We start from the raw sequence: 16,869 nt of genomic DNA on the forward strand, positions 1-16,869 counted from the left end.
TTTTATTTTCCATATAGTTTATTACAAGATATTGAATATACTTCCCTGTGCTATACAGTAGGACCTTGTTTACCTACTTTATATATAGTAGTGTGTATCTGCTAATCCCAAACTCCTAACTTACCCCTCCCCCACCCTCTCCCCTTTGGTAACCATACGTTTTCTATGTCTATGTGTTTGTTTCTGTTCTGTAAATAAGTTCATTTGTAGCCTATTTTAGATTCCACTTATAAGTGATATCATATTTGTCTTTTTCTGTGTGACTTACTTCACTTAGTATGATAATCTCTAGGTCCATCCATGTTGCTGCAAATGGCATTATTTCATTCTTTTTTATGGCTGAGTAGCATTTCATTGTATATATGTACCACATCTTCTTCACCCATTCATCTGTCAATAGACATTTAGGTTGCTTCTGTGTCTTGGCTACTATAAATAGTATTGCTATGAATACTGGGGTGCATGTATCTTTTCAAATTAGTTTTTTCTCCAAATATATGCCCAGGAGTGGGATTGCTAGATCATATGGTAACTATATTTTTAGTTTTTCTAAGGAATCTCCATACTGTTCTCCACAGTGGCTGCACCAATTTACGTTCCCACCAACAGTGCAGGAGGGCTCCCTTTTCCCCACATCCTCTCCAACATTTGTTATTTGTAGACTTTTTAATGATGGCCATTTTGACTGGTGTGAGGTGATACCTCATTGTAGTTTTGATTTGCATTTCTCTAATAATTAGCAATGTTGAGCATCTTTTCATGTGCCTTTTGGCCATCTGTATGTCGTCTTTGGAGAAATGTCTATTTAGGTCTTCTCATTTTTTGATTGGGTTTTTTGTTGTTGTTATTGATTTGTATGAGCTGTTTGTCTATTTTGGAAATTAAGCCCTTGTCAGTCACATCATTTGCAAATATTTTCTCCCTGTCCATAATTTGTCTTTTCGCCTTATTGTTCCCTTTGCTGTGCAAAATGCTTGTAAGTTTGATTAGGTTCCATTTGTTTATTTTTGCTTTTATTTCTATTGCCTTGGGAAACTGACCTAAGAAAACATGGCTACAATTTATATCAGAGAATGTTCTGCCTAGGTCCTCTTCTAGAAGTTTTATGGTGTCATGCCTTATATTTAAGTCTTTAAGCCATTTTATTTTTGTGTATGGTGTGAGGGTGTGTTCTAACTTCATTGATTTACATGCGGTTGTCCAACTCTCCCAACACCACTTGCTGGAGAGTGTCTTTTCTCCATTGTATATTCTTGCCTCCTTTGTCGAAGATTAACTGACCATAGGTGTAGGTTTATTTCTGGGCTCTCTGTTCTGTTCCATTGATCCATGTGTCTACTTTTGTGCCAGTATGACACTGTTTTGATTACTGTAGCTTTGTAGTATTGTCTGAAGTCTGGGAGGGTTATGCCTCCAGCTTTGTATTTTTTCCTCAGCATTGCTTTGGCAATTCTGGGTCTGTTATGATTCCACGTAAATTTTAGGTTTATTTATTCTAGTTCTGTGAAAAATGTTAATGGGTAATTTGATAGGGATTGCATTAAATTCTGCCTGCATTTTAAAATGGCATTCCCGAGGCTTCCCTGGTGGTGCAGTGGTTAAGAATCCACCTGCCAATGCAGGGGACACAGGTTCAAGCCCTGGTCCGGGAAGATCCCACATGCTGTGGAGCAACTAAGCCCATGTGCCACAACTACTGAGTCTGTGCTCTAGAGCCCGCAAGCCACAACTACTGAGCCCATGTGCCACAACTACTGAAGCCCGTGTGCCTAGAGTCCATGCTCCGCAACAAGAGAAGCCACCACAATGAGAAGCCCACGCACCATAATGAAGAGTAGTTCCCACTCGCCGCAACTAGAGCAAGCCCCTGCGAAGCAACGAAGACCCAACGCAGCCAAAAAAAGAAAAAAAAATGGCATTCCCCAGAGAAAACTACCAGGAAAAAAAGGAGGCAGGATTTCATTCTTTAAATGCACAAATTAATCAATTCAATTCAACTAATAAAGGAGTTCCCACGTTTGATATCAAAACTAGACCTAGAAAAAGATACCAATAGATTTCAACATTTTTACAGATCATTAACATTGTTATAACAGTTTTTGAAACTCTACATAGATTTTTTAAAAGAAATATTAGTCACTTAATTAATAATTTCATTGTATACATACATCAGGTTTGCTTTGGGTACAATCTGATGTGTAGTTGTGATTTTTCTGTGTCTTACTAATGTCTGCATTGTATCTGTTTTACCTGCCTTAATCTGACATATTTGCATTATGTGCCAAGTAGAAATGGGCAACATCCCTCCGAAAATCCCCGAGTTCTAGAGAGGCACCTGGGTTACAGGCTCTGTGCAGGTGCCATGCATTGCTCATGGCTACATCAATCATGTAGCTCACGAAAACTGAGTACCATTTCTTGCCTCTTATTCTCACCCTATATTTGGAAATGATCTGTTCCATTTTAGCTACGCCTTCCCTGCATTCATCATACAGTTTCACTATGGAAGGTTGACTTATCTGAGGGATCTCCTTGTCATCGGCAAAACAACATATCTCATTGACTGGCTCTATGCCAACAGCGTTGGAGCACAGACTGATAATACCATCACCATGCCAATGACACAAAATTATCTCATCATTTTCTTCTACTCGGAAATCGAAATACCCCTTCTTCATTTTTTTCATATGTTCTACACTCACCAGGGGACATTTTTCAGTCCTGTTCTCACGAATTGTTCCTGTTGCCCTCACCCCTTTCTTCTTCAAGGCTGACATCAATTTGACACTTGTAAAGAAGCTATCAAAACACAGGTGATAGGGATATTGACCTCTCTCTAAAAGAACATCAGCAAAATTCATCACTAGATTTCCACCTAAACCAAGATCAAGATCCTTACCTGCCATCATAGTTGACTCTTCTTGATAGGGCTCAAACCAAACCAGATAACCCTGTGTGGTTGTACCACACCAGACTTTATAGCCAATTCTAATAGGTTTCCCATTCAGGAATTGGTCACTATCAAAGCACTCACACATTGTCTTATCAAAACAATAGTATTCTTCAAGGGGAGCATACAGGAGAAAATTTTTATTCATTTGCTTTATGAGAGGCCTCAATTTTGTAAACTTATCATTTTGATCTAGGTGGCTATTATCTGCAAAATGCAGGTATGAGAAAATCAATTCAAATCTGTCCCTTCTGATTGAATCTCTAACCAGATTCTGATCGGCATCAGACATTTCCCAATACATTCCCCTTCTGGGACGCCTCACAAGGCCACTCAAAAGCAGGACACCAAGCACACACCTCATTTCCTGAACTGTGACTTCCAAGTTGACATTTTTCTGAGAAGCATAATTGTTGGTTTCACTGACAATCAAGTTGAATGTTTCATCATCAAAAAATAACTCAAAGAGCTCCACTGGGTTCAACTTTTCACTCTTGAGATTCAAAAGTCCAGAATCCAGTGCTGACCAGCTTGGAAAGTTGGGTTTAATGTCTCTTTTAGTCCAGTTCTTCTCTGGGATGCTTGACACCTTTGGTCTTTTTGGAGGAGGCTGAGTCTCAGGCTCGTCATCCTCTTCCACATCTGAATCACCAGAAAATGTGAGGCCTTGGAGCAGTTCACTCACTCGAGCTTTGTCTTTTTTTCTCCCTTTTCGGGTAATGTCTCCTGCAGCATATTCCAGGGATGAGATGTGCATCCGAGCCCACAAGTCAGCAGGGTGACGGTCCTTCAGAGTGTTCGAATGTGCAACTGTCCTTTCAGCAGGAACAGGGGTACTACAAGGGGCCTGGGGTACACAATCTCTGGGAAAGAAAAAAGAACATATGCTATAAAAATTCTGTCTCATTCACTGATACAGGATAAATCCACTGACGCCTAAGGATGCTTTTGTGGGGAATACTTCCTTCTCACTCCTCATGTTTCCATGGGGAGGGCTTTGGCCAGACTGAACATTTCTGGCCTCTTCCCACTTCCCACTCACTCCTCATGACTTAACTAATTGTTGAATCTGGGAGAAAGAACTGGGCTGTCCTCTTTAGAAGCCAGTTGCAGACATTCCATGTTCCTTTTTCCCCCAAGATGGATCAGGAAGGCCTATGCGGGGGTAGGGTCCGCTGTCACTATGCGGCCACTTAGCTCTGCCTCTGAGCGGCTTTATCAGTCTAGCTTCTGTCAGTCATAAAGCAGAGGTTTCCAGAATCATCTGTTTTACTCCTGTGTCTCTATCAATTGGTTCTGAATTTGGACAAGGAAATGGGTTGTTATTTACTGAGCCCCCTCACCTCTCACAGAATTTCTGAACATGGAACAATTTAGCCTCCCCTAGTTCTGCATTCATCTGGTGGACACACTGTTTCTGGGGAGAAACAAAAGAGAAACTCAAACTTATTGCCCTTGGACTGATTTTTATGCAGTTTTCAAGGAACTAGGCTAAAGTTACTACGATGAAAAGTATTATTTTACACAAACTTCTTTAATTCTAGAAATGTGCATTTCATTTACAAATGTCCTGTTGGTACATTAAATTAGACCAATTTAAGAAGACATAAGGGAGGAAAAAGCAGTGAAAAGAGTATGTTGTAATATAATTTACACTATATATACTTATTTGTTTGCTTAGAGCATTTATCATCCTGGGTGTCTTTAATGTCTGCATGTATGATCCATTCAGTAGATCCATCTTAGAGTTCCCTGACATCTTCAACTTCCGGGGCCCTCCTTGAATCCTGTCACTGCACTGAACTTTCCACTGGTGAAAACTGAACTCCAAGAGCTCATTCTAGCTTCCTCGCACTCTTGTCCCACAACACCTGTTCTTCCATCTCACTCTGACTCCTCCGTTTCCTCCTGCTTTTACCTCCCTTCCTATTCTGTCTAGACCTCGTGATCCATCATCACCTGAGTCCTTCTCTTGCCAGGATCCTCAATCACCCTGCCCCAGTGTCCTTCTGTAGTGGTGGGCCAGCAAAACTCAGCACCAGATCAACCCCATCCTTAGTCTTCTCTGTTCCTCACCCAGGAGTGAGTAGTGCCAGAGAAATCAAACAACGAGGTAGACCGACACTGCTAAATATGATGGTCTCCAAAACTCAGCTAGTTACTCAACACTGCCCAGAAATCCTTCTCATGTCCTCTCGTCCCTTTCTTCCCTGTTCCCCACAACAGGTATTTCATCACTCTTCTCAAATCTACCAGTCTATCTCCAAACATGACTTCTTTTCCTACTCCAAAGAGGACCCGGAATTTTTCAAGCAGAAACTTGTTTTGTTTTTTTTTTTTTTTTTTTTTTTTTTTTGTGGTACGCGGGCCTCTCACTGTTGTGGTCTCTCCCGTTGCGGAGCACAGGCTCCAGACGCGCAGGCTCAGCGGCCATGGCTCACGGGCCCAGCCGCTCCGCAGCATGTGGGATATTCCCAGACCGGGGCACGAACCCGTGTCCCCTGCATCGGCAGGCGGACTCTCAACCACTGCACCACCAGGGAAGCCCAGAAACTTGCTCTTTAAAATGATCCTCTGGGACGTCCCTAGTGGTCCAGCGGTTAAGACTGCGGTCCCAGTGCAGGGGGCCGTATCTGACAGACACAACAGCAGGTTCCTATTCTCCAGTTATAACTCTGAGCTAAGTCAGAGTGTTCTTTCTCTTACTTTAGTGCAGCTTGGCTCGGACTTCACCAGCTTTATGAAAGATCTTACTTCTCTTCTTAGGCTTCAAGACATCTCTTTTCACTGAGATTTAGCTCCCTGTTTCCCTAAGATGAACAAATGTCAATAAGGAGAATCCTCATCCCCTGCCCTACTCTTCAGTGTAATTATCACACGCTGTTTCCTTTTTCTTCTTTTCTCACTTCTCCAAGGAGTTAATGGCCTCACCAGAACCCAACCTTTGCTCATGATCCGGTCCCTCTCCTTCTGCTTTAGGAACACCTATGCTAGACATTCATTGCACAACCAACACTCATTAAACACCCACTACTATCTTTAGTTTGTCCTTCGCCATCAGCTACTCTCCTTTTAATTCTTGCTCAGGATCCTCCTAATGGAGGTCGAAGATACCCTACCTGTCTTCCCTAAGTCCTCTTCCAGGTCTGATGACATTTCTTTCTTAACCATTGTGGCAACAAATGTTACCTGCAGCCCTCACTCTCTTGTCTAAGTCCTCTGCTTCTCTATCTTCTTCTCTTTCTGGCTTCAGTATCTGTAGCCCCACGACATAAGGGAGCCAGGGGAAGAGTGATCAGGCAAGGTAAACTGAGTCAGAGAGGATTCTTGGAGGCAACTGTATACCAACTGGAAGTTTTGTATAATTATGATACACTGACAGGTCACCTCCTTGGCGTGGGACCTCCTATGATCACGAGTGAGTGTTACTCTTTCTGTATTATTCCAGGGAAGCAGGCTTTTACCAACTGGTTTCTCTGGTTTCATTTCAATTTCTTCTTACATTTGTAGGATTTGTTCTACTTAGGACCATGGACACTCACCTGTTGGGTATTCCTGAGACCTCAGCACCTTGTTCCATTTCTTCAGAAGTTTCTTGCTTTGTGTTAAACAATCCATCTTTAGTTACAACTTCTTCAGCTAAAATAATATGTTAATAATTTAAATGTCATTTGTTGCCTGAATCTAGAAAAAACAATCTCTAGGGTAAGGAACAGGATGTTCCAAATTAAAACAAACAAAAAATCAACAGGTGTACCAGGAGTGCAGTCACAACAGTCCTAAAAATGTGGCAGAGTACAGGAAGATAGTAAGAAAGGTCAACTTGCAGGGGAGAGTATCTAACAGGGCAAAGCATATTTAAAGAAAATTACACATAGACAGTAGTGTTCACAGAGAGTGAAGAGAACTTCCTCTGAGGTAAAGAAGGGATCAGGCAGAGGTGTTTGTGGAACTTTCAGGTATTAAGGGATGTCTGAAAAGGACAAATTATATGGGACCCTTGAAAAGGGAAGAAAACAGGGAGCAGAGGAGGAGATGTTGAGGGAATCGTGATCAGAGGAGATGACAGCAAGACTCAGTAGTGATTAGCAACAGAAGGAGATAAGGGCATTGGGAGGGGTTCAGAATGGCGGGGCTGAGAGGAGTGTGGAAGCAGAGCCAGAAGAAGGGGAAGGAAGGGTGAGGGCATGTAGGAAATGTGGGTTCACAAGGGCCGAGTCAGGGTTAATGATGGGAAAGGTGAGCACAGCTGGGGACCAGCCAGAGGCCTGTCCTTACCCATCAGACTGATGTTTGTAACCTTCTCCTGAGCCGAGTTTCCACAGAGGTTCCTCTGGGGCGGACTCAGATGTGGCCACTCCTCTGGGACAAGAGCCTGGGCTGCTGCTTCCTCAGTCTTCACTGATGTCTAAAAAGGCAAAAAATGGCCTCTTAGTCTTCACTGTGGTAAGGATAAGGGGTCCAGGTGTGAAGGGTGTTGAATACCACACTGCAGACCAGTCGTACCAAGCCAACCAGCAGGGGCCTGCTCTCTCCGAAGGTCTAAGGGACGACTGTCCTGCCTCTCTCTCAGCTTCTGGGGGTTGTCAGCAGTCCTGAGTGTTCCTTGGCTGGTAGATGCATCACTGCAGTCTCTGCCTCTGCCGTCACATGGCCTTCTCCCTGTGTGTCTCCCTGTCTTCACATGGCCTTCTTATAAGGACATCGACCGTTGGATGCTGGGCCCACCCTCCTCCAGTAGGACCTCATCTTAACTTGATTACATCTACAAAGAATCTATTTCCAAATCGGATCACAGTCATAGGTACCTGGGGTTAGGACTTCAATATATCTTTTCGGGACACAACAGAAGCCATAACTTCATCTTAGCTCTACTTCAATTAATGTTATTTTTCTCTTTCTCTGGCTGGTCTTTCATTATTCAACTCAATGCTAGTTTCATTCTACTGTCCACCCACATCTCTGCCCTTTCATTTTCCTAGCCTTTTGATCTTCTTATTCCTCCTTAATTCAAACCTAATGATTACACATCAGTGCAAACGTTTAACTACTTTGTTATTTCTTGGTGTGATCATCTCCAAACATTTGCATTTTTGAAATACTTTTTTTTAATAAATTGCTTTTTGTTTCTCCATTATATAGCATTTTAGATAATTATATTGATTTAAATATACATATAGGTAAGTTTTACTTGCTATACATTTCTTTTCAGGAAGGTGAAGTATTTGTTAAGAACAGGAGGCACTGGGTCTGATAGGATTAAGAACGAATTAAAAGTCACAGAATGAGGAAAGGACTCCATGAAGACCCTGTTCTTGAGGAAACTGACTCAGCAGCAGAGGACTTAAATAGGAGACTTAAATATTTTTTAACTAAATGACTAGGAAAATGATTGGACCACTAAGAGAGTAAGGGGGAAAAAAAACCAAGAGTCTATTTTGTGAAGATGTGAAGTTTTGCCTTGGATACACAGAATTCCCATTATCATCTCCAAATATTAATTGGGTATGTGCAGAACACTGGGACTATAAAGTAACATGAGGAAGAGTACTGCTTCTCAGACTGGGGGGAGAAACCAGAGACCCCCTCAAAAGATAAAACATCAGTCACTGAGCATCAAATGAGTAGAGGCACTTTCTGAAACCAAGGGCCTAACTCTGCCCCTTATTCTCATACCTTGAGATCTGGATGTGCCTCCTGCATACAGTATGGAATGAGGCCACTGCATAATCTATATGATCTATATGCGCTCCCCAGATCACATAATCTATGTGATCTATGTGAGCTCCCCGGATGAGGCATAAATGGTCTGTGATATTCTGTGACAAGGTGAAGGCAGAGGGACCGTGCCACCTGAAAGGCTCCCAGGGTGAGCAGTGTGAGGCAAGAGAAGGGCAAGGGATAGGTGGTCGAGGGAAGGAGGGCTGCTACTGAGGTTTGCATAGCCCGGGCACCATGCTTACCTGGGACCTGGCTGAGTTAAACCCCAGTACTGCTGCCTGGTCTCTGGGATTCTCTTCCTGAGGAGGGGCTGGTCCCTGGGGAGCAGGCCCTGTGGAAGGAGGAGACAAGAGTCCTGAATGAGACACAATGGCTTTTAGGAGAGAGCCCTTTGTGGGCGACCCAGACCCCAAATCTTCTTATGTTTGTTAAACATCCAGGAACTAAGATACAGATCTTACGCTAGAACATCATATCTGCTTTCATTCTGTCAGAATTCTAAAATTCTAAAACTTTAGGGTCCCTACCCACAAAATAAGTGGTGTTTATGAACTCATGAGGTGATCTACAGTGATGCACTTTCACGTTCATCAAGAAAAATTAGAAATCATTGATGAAAATAAGGAGAGGGAAGGCAGAACTTGGTGATAAAGGAAACATTAACCAGAGAACAAAGAAGAAAGAAAAGAAGTGGAGAACAGAGAGAGAAGGCAAAGGGGAAACAGGAAAGCAGATAAGAGGAAGATGAAAAGAGAAAATAAAGATACAAAAAATAGAGTTGATAATGGGGGAGGCAACGTATGGGGGGAGGCAGGGGGTAGATGAGAAATCTCTGTACCTTTCTTCCAATTTTGCTTAACATAAAACTGCTCTAAAAAAATAAAGTCATACATGTACACCTGAAACTAACACAACATTGTAAATCAACTGTACGTCAGTAAAAAAAGTAACACACACACAAAAATAGTCATACATACATACATAGAAGAAATGCTAACCGTGAGCTAGGAGAACTTTTGAGAATCTGCCACACTGGAAACTGTAACAATAATTCAGACAGTCATAATGATTGCAAGGTGCCAGGCACTGCACTGTTACTTAAAAAAATTCTTTCCAATTTCTTATCTGTACAATGGGGAGAACACAGTCTACTTTACAAGGTTAATGAAGATTGAGGCAACATAAAAACTCTCTGTAAAAGCCCTCTGTAAATTGTAAGACCCCACACAAGGTAATGTATCATTATTTTTCAAGATGGCAACAATATAAGGAGCCCAAAATTACTAAATGAAGAGTACAGGGGATAATTCTAACCCAAAATAGAACATAGTACCACTTTTCCTTGCTCCAGACCCAGTGGATCACTGGAATCTTTTTGTTGCTGTTGTTTCATATCTAGAGCAAATAAGGCTTGCTAGGAAAATAAAATAGCCTTGCCCCTGATTCACTGTTACTACCTTACCTCCCCACAATGCACATATGCCAAACACCCAACAGCGTAAAAAGCACAGTGTAAAGCAGGTCTGCTGTCAGAGAAAGGGCTAAGCTGAGGAGGGACAGGATGGCAAGAGAGAATGGAAGGGGGCAAAGGTATAATGCAGTGAGGAAAGAGATCAACAGCAATGAGAAATTTGAGAGAGCAAAGGTCAGATCAGACGCTGTGTTTGCCTCTTATAATCCTCCTGAGGTGGAAAAGCATTAGGGTTAAGCCTGGGAAGAAGGCGGAGGAATGTTTTCAAACATATTAAAGTTCACTACAAATACCACACTGATCTGTTGCTCTATATCTCTGCCAAAGACAGAACAAGAGAAAATGGGCTTAAGTTTCAATGAATAAAATGATCTCAAGATCTTTTCTACTTCTCCATCAACATATCGAAAATTTAACAATGTGTCTGACCCTAAGAATCAATCACACTTGAGCATTAAGAGACTGGCAAAAATAAAGTACTCAACAGTTTTCATTTTAAATCTAGTGTTCCATGACAGGTGAGAATGATATACTATATACACACAAATAACACAGTCACTATAAATCATATTTTTGATTTTAAAAAAAGGCTTCAATGGCACCCAACTTTTTAATGATAAAGTCCAAACCTCTTGGTTTGAATTTAAACACCCCATAAAATGGCCCCAACTGACCTTCCCATTCCCCCCACCCACTCTTTCCCCTAAACAAACCCCATCCTCCTGTCATGCTGGTTGACTTATTACCCCATTGAAAATACTAGCAGGAGAGGAGGGAATGCAGGTAGCCTGGGAAACTGATCTTCAGTTCATTTGGTCGCAGGTATCCTGGAGAAATGTGCTCGGGTTACGACTAGTAGGCAGGGAGGCCCTTAGCCAGTCTCCAGAATATTTGGGAGGGCCTAAGAGGGTATAAAAAGCCCTTGAGAATGACAGGGTGTGCTAACTAAAGGACAACAGAGCATCCTGATTACACACACCACAGCAGTGGCGCATCGCACGGGGACCTAGAGAACCGAAGAAGCCCCCCCTCCGCCCAGTAGATACTGCTGGGGTCCAGTTCCGTGAGCCAGCTCATGCTCACACGGAAGAATCTTATATCCTATGACCGCTGTTATCTTTCTGTCAATTACCATCACCATTCTGACAAGTACCTCCATTTTCATTACCCCCTCCCCCTCCACAGTCAAAATGAGATGAAACTGATTTCATGCATGTTCATCATCTCACAGGTAGATGGGAATGCTCACCCTATGCCTGCTCCACTGCAAATCCTCATCTATCAAGGCTCAATGCAGGCTCATGACTCCAGGAAAGCTTTCCCAACCCCAGGGCCGTAAGGCTCCCTACCACCTCTAAACTTCTTCACGTAAAACATTTGGGCTTCATGTCATGGTGGTTTTTAATAACCAAAGAAATAAGACAGAACTATCAGTCAAGTAAGTAGGGAAATATCAAGTTCTATTTATGCTCCAATGGGTAAATATCGCAAGTAATCTGAGCCTCTTTTATTTCCCTTGAATGTTCTCAAATCATTTATTATATGAACCATTTATTCTGCACTTAATATCAAAATATCAGTATTCACAGATCACCAGTGTGGTGACTGTAAACCAATGTGGTAAATCATGAAGTTGTGTGCGTCATTTTGTACGCCTTCTCTAGGGAAGAGAGTTAATCCTTCTCAATAAATTCTGGGGGAAAATGATAGCATCCCTCACCACAAAGGTTAAAAAACACTGCACTACGGAGTTCTGAGGTCTCCTTTTTGAACGATCTGTATACTTCTGTGTGTTCTCAAGCCATCTGCAAACTGCAGGCCACAGACTTTGCCTTCTTTGCATGGCCTATCTTACTGCACACAGCTGAAATATAACCAATAGCTGGGATGGATACGGAAAGTGAGAGAGCCATGCACACAGGAGGGTACACTCCAAGTGCAGGAAGGAGAGAACCTGTTTAAACCTAAAGCTGTATGTAAATTACTGAAAGATTAGAGGCAGGGAGGCTACTGAAGAAAATGTTACCATGGGAAAAAGACAAATTTATGGAAAGCTACCAAGTAAATGTTTAAAATATTCACAAGTGTAGAATTAGAAATGTGGAATAGAGATATATAGTAAAGAGAGAATCTTGGTCAGAAGGTCACGCGACTTAACTCTGCCTCTGTTGACCCTGGTCAAGTCACTTAAACTCTGAGTTTTGGTTTTCCTAACTATTACGGGTGTTGGATGAGAAGATCTTAGATTTCTAACATTTTACAATTCCAAATGTTTTTAAAAGTTTGCTTAGGTATAGGGCTAACAAACAAACAAACAAAAACAAAAAAAAAACAAAAAACACCCCACAGATAAACAAGCTTTTACTTAGAAGGCCATGCACCTGCCAGCGGCCTGCTCCCAGTGTCCTTACTAAACTCACCCTCTGGCACTCACCACTCACTTCTTGGGCGACCTCTTGGTGGGGCTCTCGGGGTTCACACTTCAAGGTGGTTACCCCAGGCAGTAGCTGGGGCCTCTGACACTCCAAAGAGGTTCCTTGATATTCTGTCACTGGTAGGTGCATGTCCTGTCCCTGAGTGTAGACAGAAGCCTGGGGACAAAAGGTTCACTTTGAAAAGGCGTCCTGGGGTGGGAGGGAGACGCAAGAGGGAGGAGATATGGGGATATATGTATACATATAGCTGATTCACTTTGTTATACAGCAGCAACTAACACAACATTGAAAAACAATTATACTCCAATAAAGATGTTAAAAAAGAAAAGAAAAGAAAAGGCATCCTGGTGGGAACTGGACCGAACAGCAGTTAGGGATATCCTCAAGGGAACACCAGACAAGCCCCATTTAATCCTTAAGCAGCAGCAAGTAAGACAGAGTAGCAAGACAGAGACATTCACTCATTTGGCGAATATGGACTGAATGCCTACTAAAAGCCAGGCTCTGTTCTACGTGCTGGGGATATAGTGGCAAAGAAGAGACACAAGACAGGCAAAGATCCCTGCCTAGAAAAACAAAACAAAAACCCAGACGGATGCTTAACTAGTGGGTGGAAGTTCAATGAGAAATAGGATATGTACACTGTCTCAAAATGTCTCCCACAAATTTCTTATTAATTACAAAGGGGAAAATGGTAACTTTACAGTAGAGAAATCTGACAGATACCACCTTAACCTCATCAGTAATGGGACAATCCATCACCATGTACCTCCTGATGTGATGCACTGAGGAGACCACAATGTCACTTCTGTGGTATTCTAGCCAAAATGCACAACCTGGGTCTTATCATGAGAAAATACAAGGCAAACCCAAATTGAGGGGCATTCCAAATAATAACTGGTCTGTACTCTTCAAAAATGTCATTGTTATGACAAAGGAAGACTGAACAACCTTTCCAGATCTAAGAAGACTGAAGAGACGCAACTAAATGTAATGTGTGATGCTGGACTGTATCCTGGATTGGGGCAAAACTGTCATAAAGAATACTACTGGGCTATCATGGATGTATCTAAACAAGGACTACTGTTGAGGTGATAGTATCATAAAAATTTTAATTTCCCAAAACTTGATTGTATGTATTCTGGTTATATAAGAGAATATCTTTCTTCTTCAGAAATACACAACGAAGTGTTTAGAGATAAAGGGGTATGGTATCTCCAACTAACTCCAATCTCAAATGGTTCAAGAAAAAAAATGTGTGAGCCTGTGTGTGTGTGTACACACATATATGTACATATACAGAGAGAGAGGGGGCACGTGCTCGCACACGAGAGGGGCACATCCTGTAACAAATGTTAACAACTGGTGAATCTGGGTGAAGAGTACACAGTAGTTCTCTGTACTACTCTCCCAAAACTTCTGTAAGTTGTAAATTACTTCAAAGTAAAAAGTTAAAACTTAACAGACAAATGTTCGCCATTATTTCTCCCAGGCCACCACGCACATTCTCTTCCCACCTGCTGTCCTGAGTCTCCTGTGTCTTCCTCTAGATCCTCCAGCACTGTCACTGCATCTTCCCCGCCCTCCAGAGGATACGCCTGCACCCGGGCCTGCAGCTCCTCGGGCAGGATGGTCAGGAACTGCTCCAGCACCAGCAGCTCCAGGATCTGCTCCTTGGTGTGGGCCTCCGGCCGCAGCCACTGATGGCAGAGTTCTTGGAGCCGGGCCAGAGCCTCCCGGGGCCCGGTTACCTCCTGGTAGCAGAACTGCCGGAAGCGCAGGCGGCAAAGCTCCAGTGTGTGGGAGCTGCTCTCCTGTGAGCTGCACACCTGCTCCCATGTGGGATCTTCCTCCTTCACTTTCACAAGGCTGTCTCCATTCTCAGGAGTGGGGCCTGGCGAAGCTTCATCCATGTTGACCTTAAAGGCTAGAAAAAGGTTCACTTAGCTGAGGTCTATGCTCCAGAAATGTTTTTCCAAATGCACATCTGAAGCATAAGAATTGATCAGTAACATAAAAATTATAAGAGCTTCAAAACTCTATGTAACATACTTATATTTTTGTCCCCACTCTAAGTGATGCTCAAAATCTGAGGCTTCTTGTCAATATTATCAGTGAAATTAATCAGAAGTCTACCTTGAATCCTAAGGGAGTTGAGCCCAGAGGTAAGGGATGTAAGGTAAGGGATACCAGGGAAGGAGGGTTAACAGTTAAGAACGCTTGAGCAGCTTATACTTTAGATGGAGGGAAGGGATAATTTGATCCATGGAGGAGCCAGACGGCTGCCTTTATGGACAGATTAATATACTCTTAAAGTTCATCTATCTCTGCATATTTCTCACAGAATACTCCACCCTAAATGTAGGTGAGGTAGACTGTTTCCAAAGCCTCCATCCCCCAAAACCTGTTATGATGAGATCTTGTCACTTTTCTCATCATGAGGTAGAGTCTACTTTTCCTTCCCTTGAGTCTGTGCTGACCTGTGACTTGTTTTAAGCAATAGACTATGGCAGGAATGACAGTGTAAGAGGAAGTGCTCTTGTAGTGCCAGACACACAGCCATGAGACTTCCATGCTGTGAGAAAGCCCAAGCTAGCCATGCAGAGGTCACGTGGAAGAGAACCACGGAGCCCCAGCTGGGGCCCAGCTGATTGGCCAGCAGCCACATGAGTAACTCCAGTAATACTGCCCAGTCAATCCATAGAATCATAAGAATAAGCTGAGGTTGTTTTAAGCCACTAAGTTTGGGGCTTTATTTTTTTATGTAACAATAGATAACAAACCGTAGAAATACTTCAACTTCTGTTTCTCTTCTCACCTGTTCCTTTTGTGATCTCAATTAATCAAAATTCAATATGTCTCTATTCTAAGAACACTTAAATCTCTGTCTGGCTCTGACTTGCCTTTCGTATTCCAAACTCACATCTTGGGCCTCTCCTGCACTGTAATTTCAACACATCCCAAACTGAAATCAGAGTCCCCTCCAAGCTGCACTCACTCTGTATTTTTCAGTTTCTACTGGCATCACCACCACCTTCCATGCATTCAGGCTCAAAACCAGCTTACATATATTATATATAATCACCAGGAGTCCAGTCAATTCTTCCTCCACAACGCCTCTTGCAGCAATTCCTTCCTTTTTACTCCTGCTTTACGATTTACATTCACTATTACAATAATTTTCTGTGTGGTATTCCTGCCGCACCATACACTGCATCATCACTGGATCGGTATTTCCTAAAGCACAATTCGAAACACATTCGACACACCTGTCCCACCAAAAAGCGGGTTTCAACTGCTCCTAGTTGAACTAAATTCAAACTCCCCAAAACATTTCTGGAGCATAGACCTCAGCTAAGTGATCTTAACTGAGTTTGACTTGTGTGTTTGTCACTCGATAAACATTTATGGAGCACGTTATTTTCCAAGCATAACGCTAACCCCATAATAAAAGACATAGACCCTACCTCCAAGAAAGCCATCGTCTTCCCAAATGCCTCGTAACACTGCCAGCTGATACTCAGATTTGTTCCACCAACCTTGTACTTTATGGCCACGACCAGTCTTCTAACGGTATATTCCCAAGGCCCTGTGCAAATGCCACCCCCAAACCTAATGTACAGTCTTCTGTCCTCTGAGCCACTCAGGTGGAGGGTGTTCCCATGGAAAAGTGAGCCCAAACCTGCCTCACCAACCCATTTCCCTCTCCAACCCGCATTACAGATCACACCCCGCATCACCACCACCACCCCTGCCCCTTGAGGACAAGGGTTTATCTTTGCATGACCTCAGCGAGCCCGGGCTTACCTGGTATTCAACAAATACTGGCGGACGTCCTGCCGGAGGCACGTAGAAGTACTGGGATGTCGGTAGCCGGGACCTGCGACGGGCCCAGAACGCATCTTACTGCGATTGCCCCCCAGCTCCTAGCGCTTGGCATATAGCGGGCACTCGGTGAGTGTCTAATGGCTGGTTAACGGACCAGAAGTTCAAGGAACATGCACAACGAAGACGTGGCCGACCCAGTGAAAAGCCCCACCGGAGGGCGGAGGCCCGGCTCTCCACAGTCGGGAGGAGCCAGTCGCCTGCCCCCGCAGGGTCCGGGCGTCTGCCGCTTCCGGCCGTCGGGACTCGGGGGCAGATTTCCCCTCCCGCCGTGCGGGCAGCCGAACCGCAGCCCGGCCGGCTCCATGCCTCTCTAGGAATGCGGCCGCACGTCTCACTGGTGCGCCTGGCGGACCCCCGCAGCCACCGCCCGCCCTGCTCAGTTGCTGAGTCCCCACCAGGCCATG

At 43.4% G+C, this 16,869-nt stretch overlaps 1 protein-coding gene across 3 annotated transcripts; it reads right to left on the minus strand.

Moving 5' to 3' along the window:
* Window positions 1-1,957: 1,957 nt before the first annotated feature.
* On the minus strand, window positions 1,958-16,494 carry PGBD1 (piggyBac transposable element derived 1). 3 transcript variants are annotated; one of them, XM_082637167.1, is made up of 7 exons: window positions 16,385-16,494; window positions 14,095-14,504; window positions 12,577-12,733; window positions 8,914-9,002; window positions 7,229-7,358; window positions 6,493-6,589; window positions 1,958-3,813 (listed from the first exon to the last, which is right to left on the minus strand). In XM_082637167.1, the coding sequence occupies exons 2-7, from the start codon at window positions 14,488-14,490 to the stop codon at window positions 2,256-2,258; spliced, it is 2,427 nt and encodes an 808-aa protein (XP_082493293.1). In that variant the 5' UTR covers window positions 14,491-14,504; window positions 16,385-16,494; the 3' UTR covers window positions 1,958-2,255. The 3 variants fall into 3 exon arrangements, with proteins under 3 accessions (XP_082493293.1, XP_082493295.1, XP_082493294.1); XM_082637169.1 differs by lacking the exon at window positions 16,385-16,494 and adding an exon at window positions 15,663-15,744; XM_082637168.1 differs by lacking the exon at window positions 16,385-16,494 and adding an exon at window positions 15,644-15,715.
* Window positions 16,495-16,869: the final 375 nt, after the last annotated feature.

Source organism: Mesoplodon mirus (genome assembly GCF_964341445.2).
Source record: "Mesoplodon mirus genome assembly, chromosome: 12".
Taxonomy (NCBI): domain Eukaryota; kingdom Metazoa; phylum Chordata; class Mammalia; order Artiodactyla; family Ziphiidae; genus Mesoplodon; species Mesoplodon mirus.